This window comes from Typopeltis vanoorti, chromosome 18, assembly GCF_054136105.1.
Source record: "Typopeltis vanoorti isolate ZY-2024b chromosome 18, IOZ_Tvanoo_1.0, whole genome shotgun sequence".
Classification (NCBI taxonomy): domain Eukaryota; kingdom Metazoa; phylum Arthropoda; class Arachnida; order Uropygi; family Thelyphonidae; genus Typopeltis; species Typopeltis vanoorti.
Window position 1 is genome coordinate 12583919 of NC_143566.1, and position 27860 is coordinate 12611778.

The window sequence follows — 27860 nt, forward strand, 5'->3', positions numbered from 1 at the left end:
CTCACTTTGAATGATAAAGGTGATAGCTGAGCTGAATAAAGGAAAAACTACACTATGATAATAGGGATAACTGAAGGGTAAATGCAGTTGTTTGCTGGTGATGCTAAACTGGAAAGGGCAATAGTAAATAAAAATGATAGCAAGAAAATCATGTATAATAGGTTCTCATTGTTCTCAGTGAGTCCCAGCTTGAAGCAACTAAAATGTCTGTAGAAAAGCAATCAAGATAGATTTACTAAATACAGGTAATCTAAAGAATGACTAATAAAATCACTTAAATCCTAGCCAAGTACTGAGATGTGTGAGTGTAAAACAAATGCAAATTAACCAAAATTAAAAGAACATAGAAACCATTCCATTTAATCAATCATGGGTAAAAAAGGCTTTGCAATCATGCTCTGGAGATATTCCATAGAGTGGAAGAGACATGTGAGCTTCATAAAACAAATTTAAACAAGAATAATGATCTTGAAATTATGACCAACACCTGTACCACCCTGACAAACAATGCTCATCCTCAAACTGCCTAAAATATCAAATTACAGCAATGTCTACAAACATACATCAACTGCAGTAAAAAAAGAACAATAGATGGGCCAAGGTCTGTTGAGGCCTACAGATCAAGCAAAGAATACATTAATATGATGTGGTAAGACTAACTATACTGGTGTCCAAAAGCTAAGGACAAACTACATTTTACCAGTGTACAGCCAAATGAGGACATAAATTTATTGCCAGCATACTAAATTATATTACACAAAAAAATGTGTTAAAATTTTATACAAATTAAACTGCAATATGTTTTTGGCAAATGTGTCTCCCTATTATGCCCCAAAATGTGTTCTATGGGAATGAGATCTGGGGAGCTGCTGGCCACCCAGTCTGATTAACATCCTTGGTCTCCAGAAGTATTTCCACTGCTGGTGTATGTACGATGTGGTGTGGCAATGCCATCCATAAAAATGAATTCTTCACCTACAGCACCATGGAACAATTGAACATGACATTAAAGAACTTTGTTGCAATATCGTTCACCAGTCACAGTCCCTTTTCCCAGCACATGTAGTTTGGTATGTCCATTAAACATAATGCTTCCCCACACCATGACCCGAGCATTGCCATATTAATCCCTTTCAAGAATATTTTTGCGATGGTAAGCAGTACCACTTTAACACCAGATCAATTGTCATCTAGAATCAGAGGAAAGATCAAAATGTCTGTAAAGAATACATTAGTCCATTGGTTTCTTGTCCAATTTTTATGGATACAACACCACCACTGAAAATGTGCTCAATGATGAGCTGTGGATAAAGAGATGCAGACTACAGTCTTTCAGGCATATGGGCCTACTTGTCGCAGATGTCTTGCCACAGTAGATTATTATGTAGATTATTTTCATTCCTACCAGTTATATGATTAAATCCTTACACAGTGGTACAAATGTAGCCTGATAAAGGCATTATGGAGTAGCATTTCTACCTTATTACAACTTCTTTTTGTCCTTTTCATTATTGAGCAAATTTTCTATATGGTTCCTTGTAATTCTAGTTATATTTTCCCTAAACTCTTTATGAACTGCTGTCAAAACTTTGCAGTTGAAAATAATGAACTGACATCAATGATCTGCTGATCAATTAAAATCTTCCTCAAAATGAATGATGAATTAGAGGTGAAAGAATCATCAATCAATCAATCACAGATCAATCATAGCATTTTCTACAATAATTCTTTCCATTTGTACATTACAGAAAAAAAAAAAGGATTTTCTTCCCCTCACCCCATCATGCTAAAGATTGTACTATTACCTTTGGTGTGAAGATATAGGTAAAACAACAATGGTCTAAACACCCAACTCTGTAGTGTGCATATGTCAGCCTACTTATACTAGTCACTGCTAATCTCTACAACCAAATAGTTGACAGCTATCTGTCAATGAATCCCTTATCCTAGCCACCAACCAATTTTTCTAAAATACATTTGCTAAACCAAGAACCATTCCATACAACCATCCTTGTAAAACTATGAAGAGTTAGAGGAATTTGTTCAGGAATACAAAAGGATATTTGTAAAACAGTCATGAGAATTTTATATTCATCCTTTCTCTTGCTCCAGCTACATCACTACAGAATTCCCTAGAATTGTGGCTGTCTCATTTAGTTCAAGTTCTTCTTGTTGCTTTTATTTAACACAATGATTACTTTAATGCACCTTACATTATTCATACAGTTGCTACTGAGCATCCTCTTGCATATACCTGGAAGTTCTGCCTGACTTCACTGCTCACCCATTTCACACCACTCTTTTTATATTTTTGATTCCTACGAAGTAGTCTGATATAGCTAATCTTAAATGGCCACCTTCTTCAACCTGGATCAGTCCACTGTTGGACAAAGATCTCCTTCAATTTTCTGCATTCTATTCTATATTAAGCTTTACTCATCCATTGCATTCTAGTAATCCTAACAATTTTGTCTTGCTATCTCTTTCTTGATCTTGCCCTTTGTCGATTGCCATTCTGACAATAATTTAAACCACCTTGTATTGTTATATCTTGTAATGTGTCCAGCCCATCTTCATTTTGAATGCATAACATAACTCCTGTACAGCTATTCTGAATCTTATCAAGAGGAAGGGTATCCTATCTTTAAGGTAATTTTCAATTTGTGAATAATATTTTGAATTAGGTTCCAGGTTTCACTGCTATATGTAATTCCAGTAAAGACATACTGATTGAGAGCTTTTCTCTTCAGACAAATGGGAATATCACCTATGAAGGTATATTGCATTCTCCCAAAAGCCATCCCAACCTAGCTATATCCTTATTTCTATTTCTTCTATTTGTCCAAGTTAAACATATAAGTCTACCATCTACACTGCTCTAATCCAGTATAATTCTTTTTGGTGTTAATTTGTCATTCATCATTACTTTTGTTTTGTATATTCATCTTCAACCCAATTTAGTGGGCTTGAGCTAATTCTCTTAATTTTATTTCTATGTTTTCTGTGTCTTTTACCAAGGGAACTATATCATAGACTATCTCAATTGGTCTAGAACATAGGTTCCTAAACTTTTTCAGGCCACTGCCCACTTTGCAAGACATAAATTTTGTAACGCCCCTCTATTATACACACATATATACATGCTCTATTTTCTCATTGACATAGAAAATTGATATCTATTTCTATCTGACATGGTAAATTTTCAAATGATTAAATAATTGAAATAGAAAATTGATAAAAAAATTGATTGTGTAAGACGGCATAAAATGAATTAAAATGCAATATTTAAATTTTAAATGATTATCTAATCGCAAAATCATGAAAATATTTAATTTTTAAATAGTGCTTAAGGGTCAAAGCTGTATAACTGAGAGGAGACCTCCACATAGCTTTTAAAGGAATGCGGAGAACCGACCAGGGCTTCTGACCTAACGTCCAATCCTCACCTTCTCGTGGTGCACCCTGTTGGGTATCTACTTTGATACTGAACGAACGAGGATGGGCTGGCAATTTGGGATTTAGCTGACCAAATTGTATTCTTATTGGTTAAACCAAAATAAAAAATGATGGTACAACATGACAAAATTTCATGCTGGCTGGGGCATCGCCCGGTTAAACAAGGCCCCCGTTGTTTTCGCCAGGGAACCAGGGCGAACAGCAAAAAGTCAGCTACTGGAACAAATCTGAAAACAAACCCCAACTCAACATCACCAGAGTTAAAGATCGGTACTATCAACATAAGAAGCCTGAATGGCAAAGAAAGGGAACTAGCTGAGAAATTAGATAAGTATCAGATCGACATAATAGGGGTGACTGAAACAAAAAAGACAAAAACAGGTGAAATCTTTCTGAGCAATAAATACAAAATGGTATATTCAGGCAATGGCAATCAAGGAAAAGAAGGAGTAGCCATATTGTTCAACACTAAATACGGGGCTAATCTTCTTGAATGGCAGGCAGTCTCAAGTAGAGTGATGTGGGCAAATATGAGAATGGGGAACTGGACAATGAGACTTATTTGTGCCTATGGTCCCACAGAAGGTTCTACTAAGGTAGAAGTGGAGGAATTTTTTGAGACTTTAGAAAAAGCAACTGACACAATGAAAAAGGAAAAGTTGGTCCTTGTTGGGGATCTAAATAGTAGAGTAGGAAATGATTGTGAGACATACAAAAATATTTTGGGAAAATTTGGAGAAAAGAGCCAAGCTAATAATAATGGCAAATATCTGTTGGATTTCTGCTCAGGACATGGACTGGTTATTACTAACACCATGTTCCAACATAAAAATGTGCACAAATTCACATGGAGAGAAGAGGCTAGGAATAAGAAAAGTCTCATTGACTATGTTATTGTTGATAGTGATGTTTTCTCCCTGGTGCAGGACACCAGAGTGTACAGAGGATTTGAAATTGGAAGTGATCACTATTTAGTCTTGAGCAGGATAAAATTGAATTTCATATTGAAAAGAATAACATGTAAGAAAGTTTTAAAGCGAATAAAAGTTGAGCAGCTCTCAGATGTGAACTGTAGACTAAAATACAGAAATATTATTGAAAAGAAAATGAAAGAGTTTGAGAACAGGAATCAAACCTTGGAGATTCAGTGGCAAACTCTGAAGGAAACATTGATTGATTCTGCCAGAGAGGCATGTGGTCAGGTTGTGTGCAAGGATAAAAAAATCAGAACTCCCTGGTGGACACAGGAAGTTAAAGAGGCAGTGAAGGAAAAGAAGAAAGCATATCAAAAGTTCCTGGCAAATAAGTCAGCTTTTACTCTTACAGAATACCGAGACAAATGTAAGAAAGCTAAACAGTGTGTAAAACTAGCTAAACAAAAGTCATGGGAGGACTTTGGCAAGAATATAGAAAATAAATATCAAGAAGGTTGCAAAGTATTCTGGAGGTTGTTGAAGAAGCTTAGGAATGGAGGAAAGAGTGCTGTAAAAGGAATTAGAGATGATAAAGGTGAAATGAAAACAGGAGAAAAAGATATCCTTGAAGTATGGAGTAATTACTTTGAAAAACTGCTAAATGAAACAAGCAGTGATGACAGCACAGTGATAAAAAACACTGACCAGGCATGCAGTCAGGAATACATATCCATACTTGAAGTAGAAAAAGCCATCAAAGGCTTGAAATGTGGAAAGGCAGCAGGAGTAGATGATATTCGACCAGAAATGCTGAAGTATGATGGTATAAGAGTCTTACAATGGCTGCACTGCATAGTTCAGAAAGCCTGGACAGAGGGACGAATTCCCGATGATTGGAGTAGAGCTCTCATAGTACCCATATATAAAAAGGGAAATAAAACTGAATGTGAGAATTACAGAGGTATTTCCCTACTGAGTGTTCCTGGCAAGATCTATGCAAGTATACTTGAGAAACGGTTGAGAGGAATTGTGGAAGAAAAGCTTGGTGAAGAACAAGCTGGATTCAGGCCAAATAGAGGCTGTCAGGATCAGATCTTCACTTTACGACAAATAGCCGAGAAAGCATGGGAATATAACAAAGATCTGTATTTAAGTTTTGTCGATTTGGAAAAGGCATATGACAAGGTGCCAAGAGAGAAGCTATTCAATACACTGCAGTTATATGGTGTCAATGGGGCATTATATCAAGCAATACTTAGTCTTTATTTGAGTTGTGAGTCAGCAGTTAGAATTGAAGGAAGTACAGGAAGATGGTTTAATGTTAAATCTGGTGTGAGACAAGGATGTACATTATCCCCTCTGTTATTCATTATCTATATGGATCACATTATGAAGGAATGTGGTATTAAACCTGATATCAAAATTGGAGATGTTAATGTCAGCTCTTTGCTTTATGCGGATGATGTTATACTTCTAAATAAATCCGCTACAAGTCTGCAAGATTCTCTGACTAAATTGAATAGCTGTTGTAATAGATATGGTATGAAGGTCAGCAATAAAAAGACAAAGACAATGAAAATAGGCAGAATCATTGAAAATGTCAACTGTGTTGTGAATGGAGAACCTGTGGAACAAGTAAAACATTTCAGCTACTTAGGCACAATTTTTACTGAATATGGTAAACTAAATATAGAAATAGACAACAGAATCAGCAGAGCTGGTATCGTGGGAAGTCAATTGAATAAATTCATATGGAATAAGAAAGAAATTAGTCGGAACACTAAATTAGCTGTATACAAGACTGTGTTCAAACCAATTTTAACTTATGGATCTGAGAGCTGGGTCAGAAGTAAAACACTTGACCAAAGACTAGAGACCGCAGATACGAGAGTCCTGAGAAAGATTAGAGGCGTGAACAGATGGCATCAATGGCAATATCATATTAAAAATGAGGATATTAGGAAAGAACTTGACATTGTCAGCATCCAGGAATGCGTTAGCAGAGCTAATCTCAGATGGTATGGTCACTTAAATAGAATGGGAGAGGAAAGATTAGCAAAACAAGTGTTTTCTGCCAGGTTGGCAGGAAAACGACCCAGAGGAAAACCAAGATATAGGTGGATTGATACGGTACAAAGTGCCTTAGACGATAGAAATATAAGATCTGATAATGTTGGAGTCTTGACAAGTAACAGACTGATTTGGAGGAAAATTGTAGATAGGAAGTTAGTAATGATGTAATTTTTTCATGTAGTACTGTCACATCCTGTACACCCCTTGAGGGTACATGGCAGGAATTTGATGATGATGATGATGATGATATTATTAATTTCTTCTATAAAGAGCCACCGACCCCTAGACCGCCCCCAAATGCTTCTGATCCCACTATAGCCCCCCCCCCCCCCCTAGAAAGCTTCAGCACCCACTGGGGGCGGTACCGCCCACTTTGGGAACCTATGGTCTAGAACATTATTAACTGCTCCCCCCCATAACATGCCACATTGCATACCACCTATCACTTTCCTATACTTCAACGTCACTTGTACTGCAGCTTAAATAATGAAATTAAAGCTAAGATTACTAGACAATGACCCATCAAAGATTTTTGTAAACCTATATGATATTTGTATTGTAGGTGTGCTAAGAATTTTTTTGATCATCAAATTCCTGGTGTGTACCCTCAGGGGATGAATAGGATACTTTGACAGTACTACATGAAAAAGTTATACCATTACTAACTTCTGATCAACAATTTTCCTCCAAATTAATCTGTTAAGACTCCAACATTATTAGGTCTCATATTTCTGTCTTTTAAAGCACTTTTCACTGTATCAATCCATCTACATCTTGGTCTTCCTACTGCCAAACTGGCAAAGAACACTGGTTTTGCTAACCTTTCCTCTTCTATTCTGTATAAGTGACATATATTGTCATACGACAACAGGGAAATGCTCAGTTGTTTACTGATGATGTGAAGCTTGGGAGGGTTATTAGTAATAACCCTTTCAAGTAAGATGTTGAAAGTTTATTTTTCATTTGGTTAGAGTATAATAAAATTAGTTTAATACTTTATCCAAGTGTGAGCAAACAAAGTTTGCACCTGAAAGTATTTTCAGGACTGGGGTAAGGTGGTACAACACCGGACAACTCCTTGCAAAGGTGGAGCAAGCTACCAACACTCCTATCTCAGTATCTCCCATAATGCAAAACACATCTCCTTGCGAATATGTATAATGTTATGCATTAATGGAAGGGCCACTACCTAGACTAGTTTCGACCTTTATTGATGTCTCTTCAGTGGGAGCCAGGCCCAAGTGGAGATACCAAGCAGAAGCATTAGCAAGGTCATCTCCTCCTATAGGAGCTGCCAAACGGTGTGCTACCTTTTTATTAAATTACTCTGGATTTAGAGAAAGATGTTGAAAGTTTATTTTTCACTTGGTCAGACTATAATAAATTTAGTTTAATCCTTTATCCAAGTGTGTGCAAATAAAGTTTGTGCCTGAAAGTATCTTCAGGACTGGGGTAAAGTGGCTTTGGCAACTCCTATAGGTAGAGATGACCTGCTAATGCTTCTGCCTGGTATCTCCACTTGGGCCTGGCTCCCACTGAAGAGACCTCAATAAAGGTTGAAACTAGTCTGGGTTGTGGCCCTTCCCTTAATGCATAACATTAGACATATCCGCAAGGAGATGTGTTTTGTATTATGGGAGATACTGAGATAGGAGTGTTGGTAGCTTGCTCCACCTTTGCAAGGAGTGCCCTGGTGTTGTACCACCTTACCCCAGTCCTGAAGATACTTTCAGGCGCAAACTTTGTTTGCTCACACTTGGATAAAGGATTAAACTAATTTTATTATACCTTTCAAGTAAGGTTTTAAAAGTTGGTATCCACAGATGGGATAGTTTCATACTCACTTGAAGTTATTATGGAAGAAGTGGAGGAAGCAGGGGATCTTTGGGGGTGATTGTGGATAGACATTTAAAGTTCTGAGGACATACTGCAAAGGTTGTGAAGACATCTCATAAATTGTGGCAATGTTGAGAACATTGACCAAGAGAGATAAAGTGTGCTGGTCCCACTGTATAAAGCTTTAATCAGACCACATCTATATTTCTGTGCTCAGATCAGGTACTGGGATTGAAGTAACCCTGGAGAAGACGCAGATATGGATAACACAAATGATGCCAGGACTGTATCTTGATTACAAGGATAGACTGAGAGCATGCAGACTGCAGAGTTTGGTGGTTAGAAGGTAAAGGGGGGGGAATTGTGGTTATAAATAATAGAAAATTCATACACAAAAGAAATTAAAACTACATGCTATAAATGATGGTTATTTTCTCATGAGCAGTTAACTTGTGAGGGTGTCGAGATTGTAAGCTATTATATTACTGGGATGGGGGGGAATTATCAATTTGCCAAATTTTAGGGATGAATAGTTTCTTGTTGAGGTTAAGATTGGGACAACATTGAAGAACCTCAGCACATGCTACATAGAAGCATCTAGAAATTTGAATTCATCTTTAAAGAGGTATTCCAGAGACATGAAGGAAAATGATTGGTAATTTTGCTGATGATCTTTAGGTAATGGCCATTGAGAGCAAAGGTTTGCTTGATAGAAATTTTTGGTGAGGAAACATTAGCAATGAAGAGACATCATCATTGTTGGATTCTGAATGAAGAGAAATTAAAGTTATTGATATTTCTTTCAGTATCCAACATAATCTTCCATATCATAAGCAAGACTTGTAAATATTGTTTATTGTTTGTCTCTTGCTTAAACTGTGTAACTAATATAATTGCCCTGTATTTTGTTTATTACTAAATGAAGGCGTGATCTTAAGTAACTATAATATTATTTTTTTTTTTTCATTACTGTATGTAAAGGTATAATTTTATGTAATGTTTATGTTTTGTTTTAGCTGTTGTCATGGAGACAGAGTTAAAATTAGATAGCGCAAGCTTAGAACGTGAGCTATGGCATTTGACAGGAGAAAGAATTAATATGAGCTGAAGTGTGTGAGAATCGATTTTGGCGGGAAGAAGAGTAGAGGTATATAAGCAGATAGCGGAGGGAAGAACCACTCACGACAGTACGGAGAAGAGGGAAGGAGGAGCACTCAGGACGGTACGGAGTAGACAAGGAGAAAATTTAGAGGAAGCACGGAGTAAAGTAAGGGGCTGCAGTATCAGGAATTGTAATGCTGCAATTAAATTAAGAAGGGACCGGGAAATGAGTTTATAGACAGCACGGAGTAAAGTAAGGGGCTGCAGTAATAGGAATTATAGTGCTGTAATAGGATTAATAAAGGACCCGGGAAATTAATAGGCAATTCAGAATAATTCTACTGAGTTCTAGAATTACTACGTATTCCAAAGTCGTTTTAAAGAAGGATAGTGAAAAGCTGAATTTATTATATAGAAGTAGATATGGAATAAGTATTCTGCCTTATTACAAGTGCATCAAGACTTGTGAAGCGCGATGAATAATAATTCGGTTATCATTGAGAAGATTTCTTTTGAATAGTGTTGCTTCAGAGTGATAAGTAAATATAGTTTTAAAGTGTGCCTATAGTGAACAGATGTGCAAGGATTTAACCCGGTAAGAACAATCCTATTATATTGTATTTCAGAGTGAAGATTTAAGAGTTGGCTCCACCTGTTATATCCCAACATTAACTGTGGCGTTTTACTGAGATTATCCGAAGCGAGAAACTTGAAAATATTTTCCATTGAAGTAATAACTACTGCCATTAATGAATTAAGAGTTTGTTTGCTAACTGAGTGATAACAGTGAAGATATAAGAGTTAGCACCTCCTGTTATATCCCAACATTAACTGTGGCATTTTGCTGAGATTAGCCATAGTTAGAAGCTTGAAAATGGTCCCCCCCCCCTCCTTGAAGTGATAACTGCCTCATGACAAAAATTAAGTGTTTGCTGACTAAATGATAAATTAAAGAGTAAAACTGTTAAAATATTTACTGAGAGATTCTGTAATATTGAACTGTGTGAACCACTTTAATTATTAGGAAAATTATAGATTTAATAACTGGATGTCTAATGTCTAAATCTATAAGAATGTTATGACCAGTTGAACTAAGTTATTTGCATTATCTTGTTTTCAGAGTTAAGCTTATGTACTTGTCATATAATCCTGCATTAAATGTTTTGTTTATTTGATTTCAATTTTGTGTGTACCTGATTCTCTTTCATTGCACCGTTCAGAAAGATATCGGACCTTGCGGAAGCCTTAAATGTTAATTTAAAACTCGGCCTGTATGAATAATGAGATTGCTTAAATTAGTTGATGATTGATTCTACTATTTTGCATAGACTAATCTGAATATAGGGTGGCACAGTATAAATATAAATTTGTCTATTTTTTGATTAGTAATCAACCAATAATTAATTAATTAAAATAAGAATAACATTCTAACAAGATGGTGGATTCAATGCCAGGATGGATGACACGACATCATCATCAAATTCCTGCCATGTACTCTCAAGGGGTGTACAGGATATGATAGTACAACATGAAAAATTTACATCATTACTAACTTAATATCTACAATTTTCCTCCAAATCAGTCTGTTACTAGTCAAGACTACAACATTATCAGATCATATATTTCTATCGTCTAAGGCACTTTGTACCTCATCAATCCACCTATATCTTGGCCTTCCTCTGGGTCGATTTCCTGCCAACCTGACAGAGAACACTTGTTTTGCTAATCTTTCCTCTCCCATTCTATTTAAGTGACCATACCATCTGAGATTAGCTCTGCTAACGCATTCCTGGATGCTGACAATGTCAAGTTCTTTCCTAATATCCTCATTTTTAATATGATATTGCCATTGATGCCATCTGTTCACGCCTCTAATCTTTCTCAGGACTCTCATATCTGCGGTATCTAGTCTTCGGTCAAGTGTTTTACTTCTGACCCAGCTCTCAGATCCATAAGTTAAAACTGGTTTGAACACAGTCTTATATACAGCTAATTTAGTGTTCTGACTAATTTCTCTTATTCCATATGAATTTATTCAATTGACTTCCTGCCATACCAGCTTTGTTGATTCTGTTGTCTATTTCCATACTTAACTTACCATCTTCACTAAAAATCGTGCCAAAGTAGCTGAAATGTTTTACTTGTTCTATAGGTTCTCCATTCACAAAGCAGTTCATATTTTCAATGTTTCTTCCTATTTTCATTGTCTTTGTATTTTTATTGCTGACCTTCATACCGTATCTATTACAACAGTTATTCAATTTAGTCAGGGAATCTTGCAGACTTGTAGTGGATTTATTTAGAAGTATAACATCATCTGCATAAAGCAAAGAGCTGACATCAACATCTCCAATTTTGATATCAGGTTTAATACCACTTTCCTTCATAATGTGTTCCATATAGATAATGAATAACAGATGGGATAATGTACATCCTTGTCTGACACCAGATATAACATTAAACCATCTTCCGGTACTTCCTTCAATTCTAACTGCTGACTTACAATTCAAATAAAGAATAAGAATTTCTTGATATATAATGCTCCATCGACACTATATAACTGTAGCATTTTGAATAGCTTCTCTCTTGGCACCTTGTCATATGCCTTTTATAGATCAACAAAACTTAAATACAGATCTTTGTTATATTCACATGATTTTTCAACTATTTGTTGTAAAGTGAAAATCTAGCATGTTCTTCACCAAACTTTTCCTCCACAATTCTTCTCAACCGTTTCTCATGTATACATTGGAAGGCGGTGCTAGTGAGCCAAGCGCTATGGACCTGTCTAAGAAGAGCTCCTGATTGAGATAAGTTATTCCAGGAATAATTAAGTATATATGCGTAATTGTTTGAGTAAGAGTGGCTGTAAACGTTGTGCGCTATCGGTATTACTAGTGTGGGAGATTTTTCTTGCCTAAACTTAATTACGAAATCGTTATTACTAGACCTAGTAACCTGCAGGGGAAAAAAAAAAATGGCGGTGGCATTGTCATTCTATGATTTTAATTTAGATTTCAGTCGTTTCATTCAGTGTGAGGTCTGTTATATGTATTCTTTCGATTACATAAATGATTTGTGGTTGTTTAGTGCGGATGGAAGAAGGGTGTGTGTGCGAAGTGTGACCTGAATGAGGAATTGATGAATGCAAATATGAAATTGATGACAGAAAGTGTTAGTAATGAGAATGTCGCGGGGTACATGAGTGCACGTTTGAAAGAGAAGGATGGTGAGAAAGAGTGGCGAAAAAATGTTAAAAAATCAGTAAAAAAGAAAAAGAGTGCTTTGAAAACTGTAACGGATGTTAAAAGGGACAAAAATGAGGCGAGAGTGGCAGAAGGAAACGAAATTGAGAGAACGAATGAAACTAGAAATGGTGTGAAGCAGAAATCGAAAGTGAAAAAAACCAAAAGAATGAATGATGGCAAAAGTTGGACTGAAAGTACTCAAACAAAGAAAGAAGAGTGAAAGTGAGAAGAATGATAGCGAAAGTTGGACGCATGTTAGACCGAAAGTATGGAAACAAAGAAAGATAAATAAGAGTGAAAGTGAGAAGAATGATAGCAAAAGTTGGACGTATGTTGGATCGAAAGTACGAAAACAAAGAAGGATGAATGAGAGCGAAAGTGAGAAGAGGGGGTCGAGAGTTAGAAAGATTGAATGATAGAGAGAATGTGTCGCGAGATTCAGAAGTTGAATTGGATTGGATGAGGCAAGAAATGAAATAGATGCGGAATGAAATTAAGAGAATTCAGGTCAAAACTATTAAAATAAATCATGATGGCATGAAAGAGTTAACGAAAGATGAGTGAGTAGTGGCGTTGTATGGCAACTCCATTATTAAAGGTGTGCTAAAGGACAGAATGCACAAGGTATGTTTTCCAGGCGGTAAAATGAGTAGAGTGATTGAGGCATTGGATATGAGGTGGGAGCGAGCAAAAGAGTTAATAGTATTAATTGGTACAAATGATTTGAGAGAGGACAAAGAGCGTGTCAGAATGTATATCAGGAGGCTGCTTGGAAGGATAAAAAGAATAGTGTGACAGGAAGGGTAGTCAGCATGTTGCCTAGGTATGACTGTGGTGAAATGAGGTGGAGAGCAAGGATTATGAATGATATGCTGGCTGAAATGTGTGAGGAGATGGGAGTACAGTTTGTTAATGTGTGGAATGAGTTTGAGGGACGAAGTGAGCTGTATGGGAGCGATGGACTGCATTTGAGTGGCTATGGTGTGAGTCGCTTGGAGAGACTGCTGCCGGAAGGTAGAGAAGTGAATAGAGAGAATGAATCAGATCGAGAGGGGGAGTGATGTGGAAGAGCAGGAGAGTAAGACAGGAGAGATTGAAGAAATGGATATGAATGGGGAAGTGAGTGGTATGAGTGTAGAAAATGAGAGAATGGGTGTGCAAGAGGAGCAGGAAAACGGGGAGGCTCAGGGTGGACAGGAGTGCACAGCATGAGAAAGGTGGATGCTCAAAGAGGAGGCAAGAGCATGTGTAGGCAGGAAAGGAATGGAATGGCCAGAGATCAAGAGGAAACAGTTGGAATTGAAAAGAGTTCTAAAATGAAGAAGCAAAAAGGGAAATGGTCCCAGTCGAGCATGGAGAGATCACATCGAGTGAGTGGTATCAGTGGAACTAGCTGTAGATCCAGAAATGAGCTGTTGTGTTTGTATACCAATGCTAGGAGTATAAGAAACAAGGCAGATGAAATGGTTGCACTAATTGCATCTATTCACCCAAAGATTGTTGGAATAAGTGAGACATGGTTGGAAGAGGATGACATCCTGACATGAATAGAGATGGAAGGGTATGATGTGTTTCGTGAGGATAGAAGGGGTGAAAAGGGAGGGGGAGTGCTATTGATGATACAGAAAGAGTTATGTCCATACAAAGTAGAGATGCAAGACGGAAATAGTGCCAGTGGTTTTGAGGCAGTATGGTGTGAGATAGAGGTGAATGGAATCAAATACTTGGTGGGATGTTGTTATTGACCAAGTAGTGTATATGGTGGTGATAGTGAAATGTATAGTCAAATTAGCCAAGCCAATAAGAAAAGGGTGATCATTATGGGTGATTTTAATTATGACAATATAGACTGGAATGACGAGATAGCAACTGGAAATAAAGAAAATGAGTTTCTTGAGGGATAACTACCTCAGACAGTATGTATTGTGAATCTTATTCAAGGTTAAATGATAGAAAAGGGAATAGATCTAATATTCATAATTCAAATATGCAGCGAAAGAAAAAATTAAATTTTGGTAAAATGAACCATAATGCAAGAAAATTTAGAAATCCTAAGACACATGTTTCAGATGATGTAAAATGTAAGAATGATGATAATCAAATTAACTCTAACATTGATGAAAGTATAGCGGAATTTCATAGGTTGATAAATATAGGATTAAATAAGAAAAGGGAAGTTAAAGATACCTCAAATTTAGTTAGTAAGGATAAGGAATCCCAGAAACTTGTAGAATCTCAAAAACCTGTAGAAACTGATTCTGATAGTGATGATTCTATAGATTTAGGACATAATTCAAGTAGTTTAAATGAAGTGTTTGAAAGGTATAAAAATGAAATTTTTAAGTATACTAATTTGGAAGAAGAAAGTTCAGAATTATCTCTAGTGTCAGATGATTCTGAAACTAGTGATTCAGAAGATATACATAATGATTAGCAAGAATCACGTTATATTTTAAGATCTAGAAATAAATATTAAAATTTTGTTTAGATGTAGGTTAAATATAAAAAATTTTTAAAAAAAAAAAAAAAAAAATTTTTTTCACAGAAAAATGAAACTGTAATGAAAAATGAAAATGTAAAAATAATCATATTAAAAATTCTGAATATTTTTACGTATTAATTATGCTTGTTAGTTTTGTTTTCATACACGCAGTGTCTGCACTTGTGATGTGCTCGTTATGAAAATGTTATATTAGAAGTAACATGTAAAGAAGTAAAAATATTGAAGTACTTACTAAACTGATTATTTGTGTTACTTATAAGAAAGTTTGTTGTATTTTAAAATGTTGAATTTTGTGTTTGTGAAAGACTTTCTTTAGCGCTGATGGATACAGCGAGTCAGCCATTTTATTGCAGTGCGTAGTTTCTGACTTTTGTGAAGTGCGCATGCTCAAGGAGAGAACTTGATGTGTGATTGACAGCTGACAAGGAAAGTGTTGCGTATCCAAGTTACAGTTGTAAACAAGAGAGCGTTCGGAAAGTTTTTAGAACACTGGCCGAGGAATATTCAAGTTGGAAGGAACTTGATTTTTTGTGTGTGGCAGTCAAAAGAATTTTCATAATGTATTCCGAAAAGGGAATAGTGAAAATAATAGGTTTCAAGCAGGAATAAGTAATGAATAAAAGGGAAGTCTTGAAACTATAAGTTTTATATAAATTGGCCGGTAAATATTCAAGTTAGAAGAAACTTGATATTTGTTTTTGTGTGTGGCAGTCGGAAGATATTTTATAGTGTATTCCGAGAAAAAGGAATAGAGGAAATATTAGGTTTCAAGGAGAAATAAGTAATGAATAAAAGGAAATCTTGAAACTGTAAGTTTTTAAGGTGGAATAAGTTAAGACTGTCAATTTAGTATTGTGAATGAAAGGAGAACTTGTTGCTTACATTCTAAAGTGAATGTTTTTCTTATAGAAAATATTGATAAGGAAGTTTTATAAGTATTAAGAATGCCTGAAAGTGAAAGTTTAGAAAATATATTGATTAAGAAGATTTTTAGGTATTAAGGATGCCTGATCTGATGAGTATTGCTACTAAAGGGAAACAGGATATAGTCAAGAGGACTTTATGTGTGTTATATTGATTGATGAAAAGGATCCTGAAAATGAAGTACAGAGCCTTGCAACTTCTGGAAAAGAGCCTTAACAGAAAGAGAAAAAGACTATGAACATTTTTTTGTGATTGTGAAAGAAAAAGTGTTTAGTCTTAAGAGTAAGTTTATATTTTTAAATAAGGCCTTGGATCCATATAATCTGTAGTTATAGTTATGTATTATTACTAGAAATGTATATATATTGTTTTAGTTTTATTAAATGTGTTTATTTTGTACTTGGTATTGAGTCAATGATTAGTAGGATTCTGAAAGAGTGAGTTAAAGTCATTGCACCAATTGGAGTGAACTCTTTGTGCAAATATAATAACATATAGGGACACTCGGAGTCAAAATAAAAATAATTGTTAGTAAAAGAGATTTATATAATATATCACCTCATAAGTATATAGAGAGAATAATAATATACATAAAGAGGGAAATAGTATATATAAAAATACATATATAAATAACAATGGTGCAGTCTACAGGATAATTGATTATGATAACTAAACAAGGTGATTACCTGGGTGGTTGCCAGCAGTGCAAGGACCCCTTTGAGAAAAGGGTATATGTGGAACTACAAGGGAGGGGGGGTGATAATGAAGAGCTCAGGAGACAGCTTGTGGGTGTAGCATGGAATGAGGAGTTAGCAGGAAAAGAGATCAATGCATCTTGGGGGATTTTCAAAAACTATCTAGTAGATGCAATGTCTAAATGTATTCCAAGGTGAGAAGGTTAAATAAGGTAGGTGTGAAATGGATGAATAAAGAGATTAAGAATGCGATATGGAGAAAAAGGGCATTATGGAGGCAGCATAAGAGAAGTGGAAATAACCAATTTCATGAGGTCTACAAAGACCAGGCAAGGAGGGTGACTTGGTTGGTGAGAGTAGCTAAAGAGAGGTATGAACAGCAGTTAGCTAATGAAGCCAAAAAGAATCCTAGGGAGTTCTTTCGATATGTAGCCAGCAAAAGAAAGAATGATTATGGAAGGATGACAGTGATTGGAAAAAATGGTATAAAGACAGCTGTTGCAGAATGTGTGGTGGAGATACTTAATGAGCAGTTCATAAAGGTCTTTCAATCTTGTGAATGTGACTTCATGGAGAGATTGAGAGCAGTTGATGATGGGGAGGAGAGACTGACTGTAAGTGAGCAAGAGGTATTTGGGGAGTTGAGTAAACTAGATGTAAATAAAGCTGTGGGACTTGATAATATATCACTGTGTATTCTGAAGGAATGTGCCAGAGAGTTGACACCTGCATTGACATATTTTTTTAATACAAGTCTTGCACTTGGTCAAGTTCCTAAAGAGTGGAAGGAGGGCAAGATTGTGCCACTTCATAAAGGAAGTGATCGAACTCAAGCACAAACTATAGGCCTATCTCTGTGTCAGGTGTCGTGGTTAAGTTGTTGGAGAAGCTTGTGAGAACTAGGATCCAGAGTTGGGTTGACAACAATGGTATTATCTTTGATGGACAGCATGGATTTGCTAAAGAAAGGTCATGTTTTAGTAATCTACTTACTTATTACATGACTGCTTCCTTGGACATAGGAGAAGGATACACAGTAATATACTTGGATTTCGCAAAGGCTTTTGATAGAGTACCTCATGATAAGTTGACAGTCAAACTAGAGCAGATGGGGTTGGATATTAGATTAGTGCATTGCATTGGAGACTGGCTATCTGATAGGTATCAACAAGCTGTGTATGGGGGTGCGATATCTAGGAAAAGGAAAGTCACTAGTGGAGTGCCTCAGGGGTCTCTTTTTTAAGGCCATTACTGTTTAACGAATATTGGCGAAGATTTGGATGGAGATATTCAGTTGTTTGCAGATGATGCAAGGTTGGGACAAACCATAAAGAGTAGTGAAGATGTTGTGGCCTTGCAAGAAGACTTGAATAAATTGAGTGATTGGGCAAGGAAATGGGGATGTAAGTTCAGTGTTGCAAAATGTAAGGTTTTAAAATTTGGAAAACAAAGATGGGACGCAGAATTTATGCTTGGTGAGAATATATTGTTGAAGGTAGAGAAATAAGAGATCTGGGGATGATAGTAGATAAGGATCTAAAATTTAGTGGACACATTGCCAAAATTGTGAAGACAACACAAAGGCTTCTGGGAATGATGCAGAGGACACTGATGTGTAGAAGTAGGGAGATTATTGTTCCGTTGTATAAGGCTTTGATTAGGCCACAAATGGAGTATTGTGCCCAGATTTGGTCACCGGGTTTTCAGAAGGACGAAGAGATGTTGGAAAGGGTCCAAAGGCGACTGACTAAGGTAGTTTCTGACCTCTGGAATGTTGAGTATGAGGAAAGATTGAGAAGATGTAATTTGCAGAATCTGGCAGAGAGGAGGAAGAGGGGAGATATGATAGAGACCTACAAATTGATAAGGGGTTTTTATAAGATCAATGGTGGAGAAGTTCTACAGAGAATAGTGGGAGATCAGGGGAGAACCAGAAGTCATCCCTGGAAACTGTATAAAGAGGGTGTGAGTAGGGGAATGAGAGGCAGGTTTTTTTCGTGCAGAGTTGTAAATGATTGGAATGTGGTGTCTGCAAATTTGAGCATGTTTAAGACATGGTATGATGAGATGTGTGTGAGATAAAAGGACCTCCCAGATGAGTCTTTGACTCCATGAGGCCTTGGGGTAATAATAATAATAATACTTGCATAAACCTTACCAGGAACACTCAGCAGGGAAATACCTCTGTAATTCTCACATTCAGTTTTATTTCCCTTTTTATATATCGGTACTATGAGAGCTCTACTCCAATCATCCGGAATTCATCCCTCTGTCCAGGACTTCTGAACTATGTAGTGCAGTCACTGTAAGACTTTTATACCACCATACGTCAGCATTTCTAGTTGAATATCATCTACTACTGCTGCTGCCTTTCCACATTTCAAGCCTTTGATAGCTTTTTCTACTTCAATTATGGATATGTATTCCTGACTGTATGCCTGTTAAGTTTTTTTACCACTGTGCTCTCACTGCTTGCTTCATTTAGCAATTTTTTGAAGTAATTACTCCATACTTCAAGGATATCTTTTTCTCCTGTTTTCATGTCATCTTTATCATCTCTAAGTCCTTTTACAGCACTCTTTCCTCCATTTCTAAGCTTCTTCAACAACCTCCAGAATATCTTACCACCTTCTTGATATTTATTTTCTATGTTCTTACCAAAGTCCTCCCATGACTTTTGTTTAGCTAGTTTTACACAGTGTTTAGCTTTCTTACATTTGTCTCTGTATTCTGTAAGAGTAAAAGCTGACTTATTTGCCAGGAACTTTTGATATGCTTTCTTCTTTTCCTTCACTGCCTCTTTAACTTCCTGTGTCCACCATGGAGTTCTGATTTTTCTATCCTTGCAGACAACCTCACCACATGCCTCTCTGGCTGAATCAATCAGGGTTTTCTTCAAGGCTTGCCACTGAATCTCCAAGGTTTGGTTCCTGTTCTCAAACTCTTTCAATTTTTCTTCAATAATCTTTGTGTATTTTAGTCTACAGTTCACATCTGAGAGCTGCTCAACTTTTATTCGCTTTAAAACTTTCTTACATGTTATTCTTTCCAATATGAAATTCAATTTTATCCTGCTCAAGACTAAATAGTGATCACTTCCAATTTCAAATCCTCTGTACACTCTGGTGTCCTGCACCAGGGAGAAAACTTCACTATCAACAATAACATAGTCAATGAGACTTTTCTTATTCCTTGCCTCTTCTCTCCATGTGAATTTGTGCACATTTTTATGTTGGAACATGGTGTTAGTAATAACCAGTCCATGTCCTGAGCAGAAATCCAACAAATATTTGCCATTATTATTATTAGCTTTTACTCTTTTCTCTAAATTTTCCCAAAATATTTTTGTATGTCTGACAATCATTTCCTACTCTGCTATTTAGATCCCCAACAAGGAAACTTTTTCTTTTTCATTGTGTCAGTTGCTATCTCTAAAGTCTCAAAATTTCTTCCACTTCTACTTTAGTAGAACCTTCTGGGACCATAGGCACAAATAAGTCTCATTGTCCAGTTCCCCATTCTCATATTTGCCCACATCACTCTACTTGAGACTGCCTGCCATTCAAGAAGATTAGCCCCGTATTTAGTGTTGAACAATATGGCTACTCCTTCTTTTCCTTGATTGCCATTGCCTGAATATACCATTTTGTATTTATTGCTCAGAAAGATTTCACCTGTTTTTGTCTTTTTTGTTTCAGTCACCCCTATTATGTCGATCTGATACTTATCTAATTTCTCAGCTAGTTCCCTTTCTTTGCCATTCAGGCTTCTTATGTTGATAGTAGCGATCTTTAACTCTGGTGATGTTAAGTTGGGGTGTGTTTTCAGATTTGTTCCAGTAGCTGACTATTCGCTGTTTACCCTGGTTTCCTGGCAAAAACAACAGGGGCCTTGTTTAACCGGGCGACGCCCCATCCGGCATGAAATTTTGTCAAGTTGTACCATCATTTTGTATTTTGGTTTAAACCAATAAGAATACAATTTGGCTGGCTAAATCTCAAATTGCCAGCTCATCCTCATCCGTTCAGTATATCCAGGTAGATACCCAACAGGGTGCACCATGAGAAAGTGAGGATTGGACATTAGGTCAGAAGCCTGGTCGGGTCTCTGCATTCCTTTAAAAATTATGTGGAGGTCTCCTCTCAGTTATATAGCTTTGACCCTTAAGCACCACGATGAAGAGACATTTGAAATCTTAATACTAGCGATATGATTATAACATATTTTCGTTGGTTTATGATATACAGATACAGGGTGTTCGGGATAAATTTGACATATTTATAATTAATTATATTTTTCCGTAAGTTACATGTATTAACACACACTTCTCTTCATTTAAAAGTTTGGACCCTTCTTCATTCTTATACAAGATGTCAGAAAGGATGGATAGCTGGAACCCACCTGAATCATGGAAGAGAATAACTTGTATCATGATGATTCGTGCCCGCCATCAAAATAAGGATATTACGACTGCTGCCCAATGCTCCCTGAATACAGTAAAAACAATCAGGCATGAACTAGAGACTTGCAATGGTGACTACGAGGATGTAGCAAGAAGAAAGATCCCTAGCAGACGATCTGATTGCGTTCGTACAGCAGAATTCCTCGCAAATCTGCAGGAACAGGTGTTGAAGAACCCTGGCATTGGAATTCGGGCTTTGTTCGTGGAGTTGCTAACTGTAGTCAAGCCCTGGATAACAAGGGTAGCCAATGGTAGGCCGTATGTATGGCAGCAGGATTCGGCCCCTTGCCACACCTCTGGGAAAAGTCAAAAATGGTTGTCTGAAAATTTCTACGACTTCACCAGTCCAAATGTTTGGCCTCCAAACTCCCCAGACCTTAACCCCATGGATTATTTTGTATGGGGCGCAGTTGAAAAAGACACCAATCGCACTTCCAGTAATACAAAAGCCCAGTTAATGGATAAAATTAAAACAGTTTTTGCGGCCCTTCCCAGGGAGACTGTAGCATCAGCTTGTTCGAGGTTCCGAAGCAGAATTGAAGCTGTGATCGATGCTAATGGTGGTTATTTTGAGTAAATCTTGTTGATAGTATTGTAATTAACTCTGCCTGTAATGTTTTTTTGTCAATTCATTAAATTTAATAGATACAAAGAAGATTTTCTTTTTCCTTACGAAACTGTCAAATTTATCCCAAACACCCTGTATATAGATATGATATAAAGGATGAAAATGGCAAGCTTTCTGGAAAGGATGAAATCTTGCAGCAATGCATTAATTACTCAGCTATCCTTTCTCAGAAGACAGTAGCCTTAATAATCAAACCTTGAAGATATAATACAAATAACACTGGATTAAGGAGAGTTCCCTATTCCATAAAAACAGGAATACAAGTACAGATGTAATGTAAGTAAATCTTTACCGATTTACTTACATTACATCTCACTGGAGAAAAATACATTGAACATAATGAAATACTTTGTCACAATTTTATATATATAGAAGCCTTTGATTCAGTCTGGCATGAAGCAATGTGGAGAATACTGAACCAATATGGAACAGATAATGAAACAGAACACCTAATTAAAACTCTTTACCGATACTCAGAAATGTTAATAAAAATCAATAACAACTACAGCAAACCTTTCAAAATGATAAGAAATGTGCATCAAGGCTGCATACTTTTGCCAATGCTTTTTAATCTTTATTATTACTATTATTAAGAGAGACCTCCAGGAAGTCAGGGACTCATTGAGGGAGGCCACATACTACATGCACCAGTTATCATACTTATTCTTGAATTCGTTAACAATGATTGCACTCACAACATCCAATGGCAATCCATTCCAATCATGCATCACCCTATGAGAGTAAAATCTAGCCATCACCCCTTCTTAGCAGCATTCATTCTCAACTTCCAAGGATGCCCTCTTATCATTTTCCCCACGATGCATAAATCGAAAAATTCCATCAACAGATATCCTGTATGACCCATTCAGAAGTTCATAAGTCTCAATCACATTACCTCTCTTTCTCCTGTTTGCTAGTGTCTGCAGTCTACAAATTCTCAATCTGTCTTCATAATCAGTATTCCACAATCCAGATATCATTTTTGACACTCTTCTTTGCACTCTCTCTCTCTGCTGTACCAGAATCACCACAAAAACCAGGAGACCAGACCTGACCTGCATGCAATAGTCCATATGAGGTCTATCAATGCCTTGTAAAGAGACAAAATGACTTCCTTATCTTTACATATCAAAATTTTTTAGCATTGCAATTCTTCTCTAAGTTGTAATTACAATTTTCACTATATATATGACCCTTGAACTTCAACTTCTATTAAAACTCCAAGATCCCTAGTCTTATCAGTTTCTTCAAGGATAATCCAACCAATACAAATCGACATTGAATATCTAATCACACCAAAGTGCATGACCGTATATTTATTAACATTGAACTGACAGACATTTTCACATGCCTGCAATTCCAGTGCATTCAAATCATTCTGCAAGTATTGCATATCAGCAGCATTCCTGATTACCCTACCTATCTTTGCATCATCAGCAAATAGCTGTATGTCGCTTGTCAAATCCTTCCCAATATCATTAATGTACAGATTAAATAAGTGAATCAAGTACGGATCTTTTTGTACACCACTGGTTACCTTAAATCTTGCAGACTCACATCCCCTGTATACCACTTTTTCATATCTGTCAGTCAGCCATCCTCTTATCCACGCTAATATTGTATAATCCAAACCCATATTCTACAATTGATGCAACAGGCTACCATGCTGTATTCTGTCAAAAGCCTTAGCAAATTCGAAAAGTATCATAGTGTATCCATTCCCCTTGTCTAGTTCAATGGTAACATTGTTTTAGAATGTGAGCAAGTTGCTAAAATATGACCTTACCTTAGTAAGCCCATGTCACTCATTGCAAGGTAGAGATTCACTGTCAATCCATTTCTGAATGCAAGCCCTAACCAATTTTTCCAACATCTTCACCACCACCACCACTCCTGAGATACTAATTGGTCTTTGTACCACCCTTGTGCAATGGAATTACCATAAATTCTTTCCATTCCTGTGGAATCTTCCCTGTTCTGAGACTCGTATTAAACAGCCTCATCAAAGGAACAGCCAGTTCAGCTGAACACTCTTTTAGCACACGTGCTGATATCCATTCAGTCCCTATTGCTGAATTCTTATTCAGTTTGTGCGACAGCGCTAATACCTCATCCTCATTCATCTGAGTTTCTTCATTCAGTGAAGAAGTAGCATGAACTCAATATCATGTACACTAGGTTGATAGCTTTTAACAAACTGGGCACACATTAGTTGAACAACTCTTCTGCCTCCACCACTCAATCCACCAACTACAGCAAACTGCAAATACCACCATCATCATCTACACCAATGCCATCTACTGCCCACCATGACCAGTGTTTTCACAGGCAATCACAAACATCCATGCCCACAGTTGGATTCAAACCTGCAGTCTTTTAGCTGGAGAGCAGATATGCTACCCCCCCCCCCCCTCGGCCAGCCAGGAGATGACCAGTCTAAACATGATATTGAAGCATGCATTGCTAAAACAATTGTTGCCCTTCAGAAATTGCAGCTCCTTTGAAAGGACAATAAAATACAGTTAGCTACATGACTCTACTTCACTGATACCCTTGTTAACTCTGTCTTATTATATGGATGTGACAGTTGGACATTGCTAAAGGCAGATAAAAAAAAAGAATATTGGCCTTCCAGATGAAGCTCTACAGAAAACGTTTGAAACACAGCACACACATAGCAAATGATGAGGTTAGAAGGAAAATCTACTCCACTGCTAGAACACAAAAAATATCATCACTAAAATATATTGGAAACAACTCTGGTGACTGGGTCACATAGCTAGATCAAATAGATTACATAAATTAGCAGTAGAGGACTTGACTTCTGGTAAAAGACATTGGGAATAACCTAGATTTACTAGAAAACTCAAAAATCGTTGACAAAATTATCAACCATTTTCCTCCAAATTCTATGAGAAAAGCATCTAGAAAGGGTAAGCTTTAACAAGGAACTTGTTAGCATTCAAGAATGTGGAAGCAGAGCTGATCATTTAAAAAAGGAGATGAACGGTTAGCAAAATAGCTGTCTGATGACAGGAAAAAATACTAGGAAGACTAAGATCTATATTGACAGCACAGTATGATAGAAGCAAGTTAATCTGGAAGACAACATTAATTACATTACATAGTTTTTATAATTTCTTTTGTTACAGGAATATATTTTAGTAAGATTTTACTGTTAAATCACACATATATTGGTTTGTGATGACAAACTATCTTCATCAAGGTGGAAGAGTAAGATTTTACTGTTACTGTTTGGTAAGATTTTACTGTTAAATTACACATATATCTCCCATAAATTGGAAGATTAGGGGAGATCATCCCTGGAAACTGTATAAAGAAGGTGTGAGTAGAGGAGTGAGAGGCAGGTTTTTTTCATGTAGAGTTGTAAATGATTGGAATGCCTTGCCTGAGAGTGGTGTCTGCAAGGAGTTTGAGTGTGTTTAAGACATAGTGTGATGAGCTGTGTGTGTGATAAAAGGACCTCCCAGATGAGTCTTTGACTCCATGAGGTCTTGGGGTAGCAATAATAATAATAATAATAATCACTGAAGTTAATGTTAGGACAATGTAGAACAAATTTGAATGTCTCTTCAAAAAATATTTGAGTTCATTCAAATTTGTAGATTTATACATTCAAATTTGTAGATGCTTCTGTATGATATGAGATTGGCATTCTGAAATGTGTTTTAATACATATCATCCTGTATGTATAAAACAGGAAAAGTAATAGTCACATGGAATTTGACAGAAAGCCAGGTAGCAACAATTGAGGAATTTTATCTTTAGGATAAAGTAGGCTGATTTGTTTGACAGGTTTGTATGTGGCTGGAAGGAGAAATTTCTTAAGGACATGACATATACATTCAGAAGTGCCTTAATAGGGATAGGATTATATGGGAGTCATCTCTAAAATATCTCTCCAAATATTCATGCAATAGTAATAACTAGTTTCAATATATTTCAATGTTGTTGAAACATATGAGTTGGCATAATCAAAAGAAATATAAAAATGGAGGAAAATTCATGTAAAAAAATTATTTTAACCTAGAATTTTCACAAGTGTCATGGGCATTATCAGTACAGGATAACAGACACTTAGGTGAAAATTCTACATTAAAATAATTTTTTAACATGACTTTCTTCTATTTTTATGTTTCTTTTGATTAATATACCGTACATTCTGGTGTACAAGTCGACCTGGCGTATAAGTCGATATTGGAATTTTTTGAGTTTATTTGAGTTTTTATAGTATATTCGTCGTATAAGTTGACTAGAAAAATTTCCTTAAAAATAAAAATCATGACAGTTTTTAAGTAAAATTTTTATAAGGGTGTCAACCACTAGGATCATAACTGCCTTTTTAGTTCTTCCATTCTTTGTTTTAGCAAAAGATATAAAATACCTAGTTGACAAAAAAATGAAATACGACGCGAGTTTTAAGTGCAAAGTGATTAAATTTGCAAAAGAAAATACTAACTGTGTTGCTGCACATCAGTTCGGAGTAAACGAAAAACTAGTACGCGATTGGAGAAAAAAATGAAACTTTAATAATGAAAATGCCAAAAAATAAGTGTGCATTATGGAAAGGAATTTGTAAGTGGCCTATTCTGGAAAAAAATGTTGTAGATTGGGTTCGAGAAAATCACCAAAATGGACTCATTATAACGAGAAATAATATTCGTTTATTTGCTTTGAAGTGGGGCAAAGCAAATAAAAATGACAGCGAAAACTTCAAAGCTACAGTGAGTTGGTGTAGCCGGTTTATGGAAAGGAAAAATTTAGTGCTTCAAAAACAAACCAGATACAGTAATAAAATCTTTTAAAAAATGTGTATTATCTAACAAATTAGATGGCTCGGAAGATGATTTTGTGTACAATGATGATGAAATTGATGCTAAATCCGATGGAGAAAACGAATACAATTTATATGACGATATACCGGAAGAAATTACAGAACCAGAATACAATGAACTTTTCATACATTCAGACAGTGAAAATTAAATTTTAATTATGTAGTTACCTACCTATTTTCTTTTGTAAATAAATAATTATATAACATGTAAATAATTTTTTCTGTAAATAAATTTGATATAAGTTGAAATATTTTTACTTATTTACCCTTTTTGTATATTGCTAATATACAATTTAACAGTGTATGATGCATACTAGTTTTTTTCTTGGAACGCAATCAATTTTTGACCTGGCGTATAAGTCGACCTAAAAAATTTAGTACTTTTTTTCAATGCTGAAAAGTCGACTTATACGCCAGAATATACGATATATTGTAAAATAATTCAGATGAAGAATAAAGAAATAAATGGACCTTAATATGACTAGGTTCTGATGACAGTGTACCATCACTGATGAAGTGTTTATCCATTAGTACTTCCATGCAGGTATTCAACTTTTCTTCGTTATGACCAGAATGACCCCCTGAAAAAGAAAATAAAGCATAATGAAATCTAACATGATATGGCCTGAGAAACAGCACTCAGTTTTTTTGGGGAAAAACACAAGGATTTATAAAAACAAAACTTTTGATCAAATGTTGCCGGCCTGGTTGGCCAAGTGGTTAGCATATCCGCTTTCCAGCCAAAAGGCTGCGTATTCAAATCCCTGTGGGCTTGGATATTTGTGATTGTCTGTGAAAATACTAGTGGTGGTGGTGGGCGGTAGATGGCGTTGGTGTAGTTTCGGCTCGTTGTAGATGGACTGAGTGGTGCAGACAGAGAGTTGTAGAGTAAGTGCCCTCCGTCGATGAGTCTTTAAACTCCCTGGAGGTGTCACCTAATAATAATAATAATGTTCCTACCACAGAAAAGCTTTCAGTGGTAGGGACAACTGATTCTTATAATGTAAAAATCTCACATACATGTTTTGCTTATTATGTTCGTTTTTTACAGTGTTATATATATTGAGTGTAACATTTTATTAATAAGGAATATGTTGTTCTATGTAATAATCATCTTCTAACTTAAATACTAGTAATCGACATAACCAAGCTTCTGAAACTGTTA

The 27860-nt window shown here is 36.2% G+C and overlaps 1 protein-coding gene across 3 annotated transcripts in view; it reads right to left on the reverse strand.

The window, feature by feature from the left end:
* Nucleotides 1-27860, reverse strand: part of LOC150096493 (D-2-hydroxyglutarate dehydrogenase, mitochondrial-like) — a 311482-nt gene that overhangs the window by 16116 nt on the left and 267506 nt on the right. For all 3 annotated transcript variants that reach the window (XM_090408145.1, XM_090408144.1, XM_090408146.1), the window contains one exon: nt 27167-27276. In XM_090408145.1, coding sequence (XP_090264271.1) covers nt 27167-27276 — 110 coding nt within the window. The remainder of the gene's footprint in view (nt 1-27166; nt 27277-27860) is intronic.